This window comes from Triturus cristatus, chromosome 6 (assembly GCF_964204655.1).
Source record: "Triturus cristatus chromosome 6, aTriCri1.1, whole genome shotgun sequence".
In the NCBI taxonomy this organism is placed as follows: Eukaryota; Metazoa; Chordata; class Amphibia; order Caudata; family Salamandridae; genus Triturus; species Triturus cristatus.
Window position 1 is genome coordinate 1,442,405,339 of NC_140589.1, and position 13,330 is coordinate 1,442,418,668.

The following is a 13,330-nucleotide window of genomic DNA, read 5'->3' on the forward strand; positions in this document are numbered from 1 at the left end:
CCTGTTGGAACGGTAGAGGGAGGGTTAAGTCCAGTTGCTTCTCGGTTTTCCCCCTGTTTTTCCTGCTCAGTGTCAGAAGGGGTGGATGGCACAGCTTGGGCCAGGAGAATGTCCGAGAGATTAAGCCATGGTTTGTCGTCGCAAACTTTCCCTGCAGTAGCTGTGCTGTCTTTTACAGGGAAGTGTTATTGAGACTTAGAACCTCTCCACTTGCAAATAAAGTTTCTGATGTACATTGGAGGTCCAAATTGCAAGGGTGTCTGTTGTTCATACACTGGAGGGGCGTTGACGCGCCTGCCATCTACACTTTTAACGTGTTTAGAGACCAACTTTGATGTTTTTGTTAGCTGAGATAAGTAAACCGACATTTCAGTTTGTGCTGCTTCAGGGTGCACTCTCTGTACTACTTCAGGTGCACTGTCAGAATGCAAATTATGTCTAGTTAGTGATACAGATATACTCGTTACTGTCCCTATTTGATGTGGGGGTCAAATGATGATCTATTCCTGAGTGTTTCGTAAGGTGAACACTGCTAGTGGGGACAATATAATTATTTCTTTTTCAATGTTACAGTTTACTTATTTAGTTTTTTAGGACGTCGTTGAGGCACTCCACAAAGCCATTGCTTTAGGGGGTGGTAAGCTTACAAGAGTTTGTGTGTCATTCCTAACAAAGTAGTGAGCTGGGAGAAGATATTATTGATGGAGTGTGAGTGCCATTGTTGGATCACATCCCTTCTGGAACACCCCACCGGGTTATCATCTCATGGACCAGAAAATTAGCAGCAGACTTGGCAGCACAATGGACACAAGGTCCGACTTAAACACTGGTGGCGCCTGGTGCAACAATGTTTGTTGGTGCCTCCCAATGATTGTCTGCTACGTACTCCCTCACTACCACCCTTTAACAGTGCCCCTCAAGTCTCCATAAACACTCTCTCAGGAGCATTTGGTTTTATAGCCCCACTCATACCAGTGTAGGGTGTCAGAGCAATTTACATCACACCCACATTACACAGAGACAATCCATCATATGTGTGTACATCAGTGTATAGGAAATGTTGAATAAGACAGAAAACTCCAAGGTGTAGGAGTCACATATTATCCATACTGGTAGGCAGTATAGTTTGAGTACTTGGTCTGGACAAGAGCAAACTCAGCATTTAAAATGTAACCCCATAATTGGGGGTTCTCTTTAATAAGAATTGATTTCTACTTTTTGCAACATTAGGATAACGAAAGACTGGGCAAAAAAATAGCACTTTCATCTATAACTTGCAGTATGCATGCAGCTCCTTGATGTCAGTTAATAGCTCACTGTTCTATATTAGGATTTTAATTTATAAACTGTAAGTAACAAAATGATCCCTCTCACAAATGCAGTAACCCACTGAAATGTCTCTAGCGGTGTGTGAAGGAAGATGCAGCTGGTTTAAGGCTACCAGTAGGTTTCCGGCTACCAGTAGCAACGCTTGAGGCATGACAGGTTTCCCTGTGAATATCTGTCTGTATATTAAATATATTCCTGTCTTTGTGCATCCTCTGCCTTTCCACAACTGTTTCTCGTGCTGTGGGCCCTTTATTGTATCTGTCTTAGATGCAAGTGAGCTGTGTCTGTGTAATGTGTGGAAGCATCCAAGGGGACTGAAGGTGGCAATGTTTCACTAGCTAACAAAACTGTGGTATGTGTATTATCAAAGGGGCGTTTTCCATATTGGTGATAGGGTATGCAAAGAAGGCAGCTGTTTTGACTGTATGACACTTAACTACCTTGATGATGTGAGTCAACTGAGTAGGACACAACAGGGTGTCTCTGGTTTTCTCTTGATGTCCCATCTTCTGCTTAATCACTAGGACCCTCTGGGTTTGGCCGTTTGCGGGTCCTTCTACTTGGCCTCTTCTTGGCTTCTGCACCTACCACTTGTTTCTGTGAGTGGCGTTTCTTTTTACTGCCCATGGGTCTGCCTCTGGGTCTCTTCTGAGTGGGAGGACTGACAGGCTCCTGGGAACATGGATATGTGTGGTGTTGAGTGGCTTTGTGCCATTCTTTTCAATGTTTTTCTATCCGATCTTTGTCGCAGGGTAAGACTTTGACTGGGTGTTCTACAGGGGACCCCATGACACTTTGGTGGACCTGATCTTATATTGTAGTCTTATATTTAGTCCTGTCTTTGGATAGGCACACCGAAAGTCAATCTCCCTAATTTTATTATTTAGAGTACTTTGCTCCCCTCTCTATTGTATCCTTTACAACGTAAGTGGACCCAAGTCTACTTCATGTGGTATTTCGGGACTTCACATAATTTGTTGTTAGGCCATGAAGATGAACATCAGTCATATTTATTCGTACATTCTGCATACCTTCATCCATATATGCCTTGGACTGATTAATTTATTCAAGGCCTAAGTGGATTGTTGTCTGATGCAATGGACACTATTACGTTATCATGAATATATACTGATTATTTGTGGGTTACTCATGTCCTAAAGTCCCGCAATTTAGTACGTCCATGAGAAGTGCGCAAGCTAGAATTTCTAATATTAGGGGCGAGTCCATTCTTATTTCGGGGCCAGAAAAACACAACGGTTTTCCGTGGTCCCACTTAAATGTTAAAGACTTCTATATTGTCTATCACTGGCCATAAGGTGGCATCAGTATCACACATGAACATCTGTATATTCTAAAATGAATATCTTTACACAAGAAGGCTCGCTTTGTATTTGTCCTGCCCTTTATGTTATCAGGCAGGACATTTCCCCACTTCCAAAATGTTTTACATTTTATTTAATGTCTATAAAAAATGTTATTAATGTCTTGTGCCTCCTCCTTATTCATATCAGTTAGTATGGAAGTCACTTTTTTCAGTATTTGTCCTTGGTGATTGTGATATGTTATATTTTTGTCGCTTCCCTCAACCTTCATAGAGGGGGGTAAGTCAGTTCTTTTGAGGACCTTTAGAGGATATTTCACCATCGGTTGGGCAACCGCAACAGGTTTTTTACAATTTTCAACAAACTCCTCTATTCTAGCTGTATGAAAGTCCAGCTCAGAATCACTTTTAAGATAGTTATCTGTATCCCTATCTATGCCGTTCAATAATTCTTCCACTGTCTGTGGACTCTTAATTTAGTTATCTATATCCCTGTCTATACTGTTTGAAAATTCTTTTAGTCTCCAATCTCGAGGGGGTGCAATTATAGTTCTGTCATTGGGTTAATAGTTGCTATTATCACTATTTGTTATGGTGTTCATGAGGCCCCTGCACTACTACAACCCTGTATTAGCCAATGACAATGTCCTTGTTGGATGTTGTAGTGTTACGAGCGCTCAGTTTTAGATATTTTTCTAATCAGTTCTTAGGAGTGCTCATCTAATCATCTGACAGATCTGCTGTTATCACATCAGTGTTATTCTTCCTGAGACCAAAAGATGATGTACTGTCATTACCTAGGCGTTCAAGAATTTCTCTCATCAGGGATTATTAAATGGTACTTGTATTCTTGTATTGGTAGTCTACTGGGGTCAGTGCCATTGGAAAGGCCAACAACCTGACTGTTATAAAGAATGGTAACTAATATGAGGGCCTGTTGTGATTAATCACTTGCTGACTGTTGAGACATTTGCCTAACTCAGTCAGTTACTTCAATTTCCTTTCCTAACGTTCTACATTATCCCTCACAAGATAGGAAATCCGTTAATTTTTTCCTAAATTATACCCTACATTACCTAAAATTAAAAATGACACTACTCTGTGGCCAAATTTCTATTTACATGTACATATACGTATTCATCAATTGTAAACTATATACTAGGGCAAAAACCACTGGTCACTTCCCTCCGCATTCATAGAGGGGATAAACTTAACTATTTGTAACTGCAAATTGTGACTTCCAGACTTAAGTTCTGGGATTGCAAAAAGTGACTTGAGTGTTCTGTTCTTACTCAGAGGAAAGTCTGATGACATCGGCACAACCGTCCCTTTGCTACAATGATAGAACATACAATAGGAGACCCAGTCTCAAGTCCTACTTTGCCTTTGACCACTTTCAAATGTTTAGTCGAGTTCCCTGTATCTTTTGGACTGATCACTGGAGTGCCTACATATTGTGTCATACAGTTCATGCACAATCTTGCATGCGGATACAAAAAAACCCATCTATATTCCAATGCTAAACGTTAAGTCTTTAAAAAGCAACAAAGTCAGCACTGTCCTTACCTTAATGATGTCAATTCCAAATCCCACCCATCCCTAGGAATGAGCAGAACTGAACTTTAATAAAAATGGGTGTCTGCTTACCTTCTTTCAGGATGTGCAATCCATTCAACGGGTAGGTGGTATTCTGGACAGTGACAATCGGTGAGACCAAGTGGAGCTCCTGGCTGGCAACTCCCCAATATGTTGGAGGGAAAGTCTGACAAAGAAAAACCAAGACACAATTCTCAAAGTAATATAGGGTTAATTAAATATTGCAGGGGAGAGCAGTCGCCTCCGTGGAGATGCAAACTGATGTCTGAAGTACTACACACAGGCTGCAAAATGTGTAGGTAGCCACCACAAAGTAAGTACAATGTCACATGCCATAGTGACCTTTAGTAATTTCCATGATGACAAACCCAAACCCACTGTGTGGGTGTAGGTTCTCGGAATTTAAGCATACTAAAGGGCATGTTTATGTAACTGTCATATCTTGCTAAAATGCGAACTGGGTCAAGCTATCTGACCTACAAGTGCAGACGTGTGGTTTCTGCAGGAGCACGCACATTTGCGTCAGTATGTTCTGAGTCAGGATGAGACATCTGGTGTCTCATCCTGTGCACTTGTTCTCACGCAGGGGTGTGATGAACCGCAGAGCTTAGAGGGGAAGCAAGCCCTTACGTGGTTGGTGCATCTCGGCTCGTTCCTTTAGCAAATGAAGATTGTGGGGACCCATTTAGTACAATGACTCATCTTCACTAACCATAAATGTTCTGTCAAGCTTCCCAAAACTAAAGGAAAGTGTGATCTATTTTTATGCATTAGCTCAGTTGAACTAACCACAAAATGTTCTGTTGAGTTTCCTGAAACTAAAGTGCAGTGTAACCTGCCGGTTTCTGCTTAACCCACTGCCTTTCAGCACAAAGATTGTATTCATGTATGAGTCTCACTGATTACATAGGTTTAAAACTATCTCTAACCTGAAAGATCCGCAATGGAGTCGGCAGGTCTTAGATCTCTGTGGCGCTCTATGCGATGCATCCCATTCTTCCCTCTATCAAGTTCTAATATTTGTCTTTTATTACATGAACTTAACTGTTTAGTTCTATTCATGATATGTCACTCAAAGTGTCACACATAAAGCATTAAAATATCACACATAGGCAAACTTAAAACTTGACAGCTGTGACTTCTGCCTCAAAATCACCAACATGTTTTCATGCTATGATTGCTGTCTGCACACCTTCTTTTAAAAAAACAATTGAACCTTTCAACTGCACCATTTGAAGATGGTTAGTACAGAGCGACTCGCAAATGTTTAACACCTACATTACTTATAAAATCCTGCATTTGTGTAGATGTAAAGCGAGTGCCATTGGTTGTCACTAACTCCTTGGGTGTGTTAGAAATTTGATGACACTGTGTGTGTTAGTGGAACGTGTAAAGTCTAAATAAATCCACTTAGAGTAATAATGCACTAAGATAATCATATATTTCATATCGTGTGGCAACAACTCCTACTATCCTGCAAAATGCAGTGCAATTTTTGCCATGCCTCTTCAGGGAGTGATACTAGATTAAGAGGTTTTTCAGAAGTCTTCCACTGTTTCTCAAGAACTAAATATTCACAACACGAATCATCACATTATCTTGCTTGAACAGCAATTGAAGGCCACCAATAGTTTTGTTTGAGTTTATGGCAAGTGCTTGTTACACCTAAATGACCCGAACAAACAACTCTCATTAGTGCATCTCTCCGAGCCATATGTGGTTTAAAAATATCATGCCCCATTACCATATTATGAACTAAAGTCAATTCAGCGGAAGCGTCAGCATATGCTCTTTAGGTACTGTTTGACATAACTAATGACAGTAAAATGGTATCCTTACCATGCAACTTTTCCCATTCAGATTCATACAAGGAACCATTGCAATTCAGTGAATGCTCCACAAAATTGACATTTTGCTTCTCTTTCTTGTTTGTGTGAACCAAGGAAACATGACCATCCAAGCACACATCTGTTACCTGCACAAACAACAAGTTAGCCTGATTTCAAAGTTCTTTGCTTGCGCCATACATTGCATTCATTTTAAATTCACAAACAACAATCCTGTTAGCATACAAGTGGGCCTATATTGTATGTAGCACGAAAAATACCCATTGAAGCCTTATCATGGAAGTCACTGATATTTATCGCCATCCCTACCCAATCCTGCTTCACTTTGTGAGTGAGAGGTATCTCTCTTGCAGGAAACCGTGTTGGGGTGTTGTGGCTAAATATAATACATTTGAAAATTGAACCTTTTAACAAAGTTAGAGTTATTCAGTATGTGGGTAAAACACTAGTCCTGGCGACAGTGGATAAGTTGATGAACAGTGGGCAGGATAAAAGAACTAGCAGTTCGTCTGGTCGGATGGTCCTACAGCAGAGTGTAAGAGAACAGACAAAATGAAAAGAAAGAAGAATGCACAAACGGTGTAGTTTCTAAACTATTAGACATGAGCTGCATGGCCCGCTGCTGTTGGCAAAGGAAAATTGGAAAGTTGATGCTGCCTCATGCGTCCATAGGTGAATTGCCCTGAGAAACAGCATGGTGGCTGTCCACCACAGATCCATGGTACCACGTTAATGATATGAGGGATCATTGGGTTTGGAAAAAAACATGTGACCGGTTGAAAGTATTCCTTTGTTTTGTCATCCATCATGACAATCATTGTGCTGACTCCTGCAGGCCACATTTAATGTGCTGTGTCTGAAGCAAGGCCAGTAATTTATTTCTTTTAACGTTGGCGTTGTGTAAAAAATGCCCCTACTATCTTAATTAACCAGGTCTGTTTTCTTCCATGTGGCTACCACATCACTGCTGGTAATGTAGGAAGCAGACAATAGCAGGGGAAAGCAAGTCCAGTTTGTTTGTTGTTCAGGTTCTGAACCTATGGCTCTTTGAAGTTACAGCCGAGAAGAGAAGTCCAGTCATAAGAGTCGGAGGCAGAAGTCCAAAGAAACCTATAGCATGTCTGTCTTTACAGGGATCCTATAGACCCAGACATTGTCCCTCTTGCTTCTGCCCTCCAATTCCACATTTTAGCGTTGAAAGCAGCACAGTTTTACCCTGAGTCAGGCAAGACATTCAGTTGTGCTTCAGTAATGTAAGACCTCAGTGGTATTAAGGCAAGACTGATACTCAACAATATTCCAACAGATTGATCTTGCCTCCCTGGAGAATTTTGGACATATTAACCTTTAGTGACCCCTGACAGCTTGATTGCTGTCAGTTCTTTTATGATTGAGTTCAACTTTACTTCAGGGATATAAGCAGTGGCTTTGATGTCGGATTTAGCACTCCCCTGCAAATGTTTCGGAGCATAGCACCTGTCCCAAGGATTTTTGTGTCTGCATCAGTTATGGGCCCACCAACTCTTCAGACAACCAGTCGCATTAGCACAGAGTCCTCTTCAAGTGCTGTCCAGTCTAGACAAATCTGCGAAGAATCCCAAATTGCATGCTGGAGATAAAAAGACACAGCATGGCTACAATGTGCATCAGTTCCTTTCGAACCACACCAAGTTAAATGCAGGAAAAGGTTGGATAGCGTCATTTAAATATGGCTTGTTACTTTACTCGCAAAAGAGCAGGCAAAGTAGCTGCAAGCAGTGCCGTTGGGGTAAACTATGTCTTCAGGGCACAAAAGCTAAATGTCACTGCATCATTCCCCGTGATTGATCCCAGAGGAGATCCGGTTAAAGTGAAGCAGTGCTATCCTAATATGTGGTAGCCGGTGAGACCAGATGGAGATCCAGATTCAGCAAGGTACTTTGCGTGCAGTAAAATGATGTTTCTCCTTGAAAAATGGTGTTCATCTTCCACCAGTAGAAGTGGGTGGTGCTCGCATGTAGGAATGCAACATCATTAAATCATCAGGGACTGCATACTGAGTTCAACAATGAAGCTTGGGTTTAATATATATTGTGGTAGAGAGTTGGAAAATTCTCCACAGAAGGAAGAAACCACGAACCTAGTGCACACTACAAAAGGGTGCAGGTGCAGTGTGCTGAGGAGGTCTATGAGAGCAGCATTTCAAGTTTAATGTTGGCCATTCCGAGATAGCCACAGCTTAGCAGGACCCCTATCTGGTTTCATGATTATCTTCACAGCATGCGGTCCCACTGCTGGGTACCTGGTGGGAGCACAAACCACATACTTAGAACACAGGGTAGAAGCAGGATCCGATTGTGATGTAGGGAAGACAATTAAGCTGGGACCATGATGATTGCCAATTAATCTTCGCCCATAGAGAAACTCATAAACATCCTGGCGATGTGAGTCCTTAGGTCCTCAGGAAGCACTGAAACAGGCACATGAGAACAGACATTCTCTTGGAGGCCTAAAGAGAACACTTCTATTCTGCACACGGACACCACCAGTGTTTTTTTTTTTTAAATTATTATTATTAAAAAATTTTGGGCGGGGGAGGGGGGGGGTGCTGGTTGGTGCCTTGCTCAGCAGGACATACTCCTCAGATGGGTCATACGAATGCCAGCATAAGCCCCCATCACAGCCCTAAAAGTTCTCCCAATACGACACTGGAGCAGGAATTTTTTAGACACTCCAGATGATCAAAGAGTGAGCCCAACAGCAACAGGCTGTGAATAGCACTCGGAGAGCGCAGCAGTGCCTTTCCTTATTAAGGCCTGCCTACTTGTGCTTTCCTAAATTCGAACTTACCTGACAGTACAAGCTGTCTGGTTGCAAACAACATATTCTCATCTTACCAGGCACTAAAAATGAGCGCAAGTGCCACCCATTGCATTCAATTGGTTGGCTTTATTCTCACTCTCGTTTGCTTGCTTGTAATTTAATGGCTTGCATTCTACATCTTGTGTTGTCCCTTGCCTGGAGCATATCCTCTTTACTTTTGTCCTTCCACTGCTCATTTTTAGGAATTACTTTTTTCTTTTTGCTTAAGTACTTCATCAGTGTATGAGTTTTCCAGCAATCTCCCTCCTGTGCTTCTCACCCCCAGGCACCCATGTTGCACTCTTGCCTGCATGCTTCTCCCTTCGCCCCCTGTGTTGTCCTCTCACACGTGTGCATCTTCCCCCAGCCTCCTTGTTGCTCCCTTCCACGTGTGCTTCTTTTCCCCTCCTCCACCCACCCACTATTCCAATCCGATCCTCACCTGCCCTCTCCCCCTGTCATTTTTGACGATGATGTACACTGTAAACAAAAGGCATTGGCTGAGCCAACAGGACTCAAAGGCAAACCTGTTGGCTTTGCCAGTGCTAGTTATTTTTTTACCCACACCATGTGTTGCTGGCTGACCTCTGTTTCAAGATACACTGCATCATGTAACAGTCATTGCTGTTTCAGTGCTGGCCTCTCCACATTATCAAGGAGGGTATGGTATCTTCTAACCCTTGAAAAAAGAACAGATAGCACTTGTGAGATCTAGGAGTACCCTAAATTATTGCCTATTTAATTTATATGAAGTGTATTGTATACCAATACCCTTTTTTCATCGGGGTACTTTAAGTCTTTGTTGACATTAAGTGCTTGGCTCTATGATGGGTTTGTACAACTGTCAGTAAACATATTGCATGCTTTAATGCACCGCAAGTTACTTCTATTTATATATTTTTATCGTTTTTTTTAAAGCTAGAAAAGCCCAAGCCCATCAAATGTGGAACATTTGGTGCATCAGCGCTACAGCATCGGTATCTTGCTACAGGAGATTTTGATGGAAACCTCAATGTGTGGTAAGGACGATGATGTGCTGAGTTATTCAGACGGATGTACTTCTTTGTAGGTATACATGCTGTAACGCATCACAAATCTGTAGTTCATGTGGACAAAGGTATTGAATGGCGCTTAGCAGAAGAAATTATTTCCAGAAAATGTTTTGCAGTTGATTGCGTTGGTCTAGGTCAATTGGTGCAATTATTTATATATTTCAAATGCAAAAAACACATTTCATTGAGCAATATGATTGAAAACTTCAAAATAATTTTCAGAACAAGGTCGGGACACATGGCACGCCGTTCTAGTTGCAATACTCAAGACTTATCTAGGTCTTTATACCCATGTGGCTGCTCATTACTGTCATCAATTCTTGACATTTGGAATTTGGCAGCCTCCTCTGTGGACTGGTGTCCACAGGCTTCATATTGTGAAAGGAATAAAATGCACGTAGGCACGCGCTATTGGGTGGAAATGGCGCTTATGCATTATTGGGTTCAGCTCCATTTCCTCAAAATGTTCTCAAAATCGGAGTGATTTGTGCGATCCTGTTTGCCTATAAGAAGACTTGCAATCTTGCGCTTATAAGCCTTCTTTCTCCTATATTACCTTTGGAAACGGCCTTAAAAGGCCCAAACAGGGACGAAACACGTGTCGGCTGAAACCATCTATGAAGCAGTTCTACCAACATCTCGGTACTAACTGTTGAAAAATTGTAATCACACATATATTGTGTGCTTCTCTGTAATATCCAAATCAAGTAAAATTATCATTAATCTCAATATTTAATGCATTGATTAATTATTTCAAATAGTTTTGATCCTATTGCTCAATGAAAAGTTTTTTTTTGCATTTGAAATATTATAAAAATTATAGCACCAATTGACCTAGACCAACAGAATCGATCTAGGCTATAATTGAGGAGTCCTTTGCTATTCTTTGTTTTGTTCATGCCGGGCTAGAAACTTGTTTCTTTGGTCCAGTTACACACATCGTGGCAACTGGTGTATTTTAGCGTTCAGAGCACCTGTGTTGCGTTTGTTTCTTATACTGCTCTCAAGATGGGGATGTGCTACTTCGGCACCATTGTTGCCTCTTTGGATTAGAATGTTTTGAAGTTGTTTTGCCATCCGCGACCTTGCGATTTAAAAGATCTTTCAAATAACGAGCAGCTAACGTGAGCCACTCGAGAGGATCCCCATCCATCCAACAAGAGTTTATGATTTGGATCTATTCATGTACAGGCTCCTACCCTTCCTTCTGGCGGCCTCTGGCTCTCCTTTGGGCATCGGAGCGCGGGGTAGGCTCTTGTCCGATTCCTTCCAATCGCAGGGGTGCCCCGCCCACAAACAGGCAGCTCTGCCTGACTTCCGGGTCGCCTGGCAGCGGCCCGACAGCAACTTCTCTCGGTGGGCAAAAGTGCGGGGTAGGCTCCCGCCGTAAGATAACCACAATGCGGGGTAGGCTCCTGCAGAAAGTGGCAAAATGCGGGGTGGGCTCCTGCCAATAAAATACATTCAAATGCGGGATGGGCTCTCGCCAGACGGGCAGCACAATGCGGGGTGGGCACCCACTTCTAAAATAGGCACACAAGCGGGGTGGGCACCCACCAGAACATCAAATGCGGGGTGGGCACCCGCTCTTTAGATGAGGAGTGCAGGGGGGGAACCCCACACGCAGGGATTCCCTTGCAGCCTCATGCTGCAGGCGCCAGCTCCTCGTTCCTGGCAATTTAAATATAGCGCTCACGAGGCGCTATGCCCCTCCAAGTTCCTGGGGTAAAGCTAGGCAAGGAATCCAGCAGGCAGAACAAAACTCCTTGGGGCTGGGGACACCCCAGCAGGGCGCAGCCAGGCAAGCCAGCATGCAGGGACCCCCAAGAAGCTGCAGCTGGGTCCCACGGCGGTTCCTCCTGGCAGAGTGTCTCCCCCCAGCCCAAGTAAGCACAAGCACACCATCATGGGGTCACAGCCCCTATATTTATACCACTTTTCCCCTTTTGTCTACACAGCACAGTGCTTGGGGAAACCAGTCCCAACTGGTTCTGGAGCACTCTGTTTACCAGGCTCCTCTTCCCTATTGTGAGGTGGGGGCTTGGTGATTAGACACACCACAGGGGGGGGCAGTGCCGCATTCACTAGGACAGGCACACTCCCAATCAGGGACCAGGGACTTTTCCTCCCACCACTCCAAATGTAGATGTCCCATTCAGCCTGGCGCTGACTCACCCTGCCCCTCCTGGAGCCACACACACCTCGCCAGCCCCTGTCACTCAAAAGCCAGACATGCAATTCACATCAGGCAGGCAGACACATAGCACACAGAAATGCCTACTTCTAAAAGTGGAATTTCTAAAATAGTTCTAATAAATCTGCGCACACCATTGCGTAGCATTTATTAACACTATTCCAAACATACCAAACTTGGCCCAGCTGCGCTTCCCATATCAGGAATTACCACTGAAACACTTATCAGGGAATCCCCAATGCATTCCTATGTGAGGGCAACCACACAGTAGTGAGAAACCAAAATGGCTGTTTGTCACTACCAGGACATGTCACACACTTAACCTATTTTTTACCTACAATGCACCCTGCTCATCGGGCTAGCTAGGGCCTAATTTAGGGGTTACCGACATGTAGTTAAAAGGGGGGTCACAGACATGGCACACACTTTAAGTGCCACATCACAGCGGCAGTAACACTGCACACACAGGCCCTGCAATGGCAGAGGCCTGAGATAGGTTTGAAAGGCTACTTTGGTGGGTGGCGCAATCAGCGCTGCAAGCCCACCAGTAGCATTTAATTTACCAGCCCGGGGTATCTGAGATACTCCTTTACAAGGGACTGACAGGTAAAATAAATAGGCCAAACAGGTGTAGACCAATCTTACCACATTTATCACAGAGATCACACACACTTTACACTGAACAGCAGTAATAAAGTGCCAGGAGTCCAAAGAAAACAACACCACCATGTCAGAAAAAAGGCTAGGAGAAAGGCAAAAAGTTTAGGGATGACCCTGCAAAAACGGCCAAGCCTAACACAACCCCCTTCCAGCCAAAACACAGGGTAGACCAATCACCACCTTGATGGGCTTCCCTGCCTTGGGCGATAGAACACGGACATGGGCCCGCAACTGCAGGAACGCCCTCCAGTTCTACGCCATTCTGAACCCATGTGGTTCCCTCTGTAAAAGCTCCCAGGACCAACTAAGCTACCCCACTGGTACTCCCTAGTTGTCCTCGACCAGGCCCTAGGCCATCCAGGTGTATCTGGTCCTTGCCATCTCACAGAGTGGGGGGCGGTAGCCCCAGGCACATAGTGTCCATTCTCCACTCTACCCCTCATCAGGGCAGTTCTAAACTGCCACTGATCCTCCAGCCTAGGGTCCGCAC

At 43.6% G+C, this 13,330-nt stretch overlaps 1 protein-coding gene across 1 annotated transcript in view; it reads left to right on the plus strand.

Annotated features, from left to right (window-relative positions):
• DNAAF10 (dynein axonemal assembly factor 10) overlaps nt 1-13,330 on the plus strand; it is a 98,946-nt gene that overhangs the window by 18,987 nt on the left and 66,629 nt on the right. Inside the window, exon 2 of the mRNA XM_085612504.1 lies at nt 9,853-9,953. Coding sequence (XP_085468630.1) covers nt 9,853-9,953 — 101 coding nt within the window. The remainder of the gene's footprint in view (nt 1-9,852; nt 9,954-13,330) is intronic.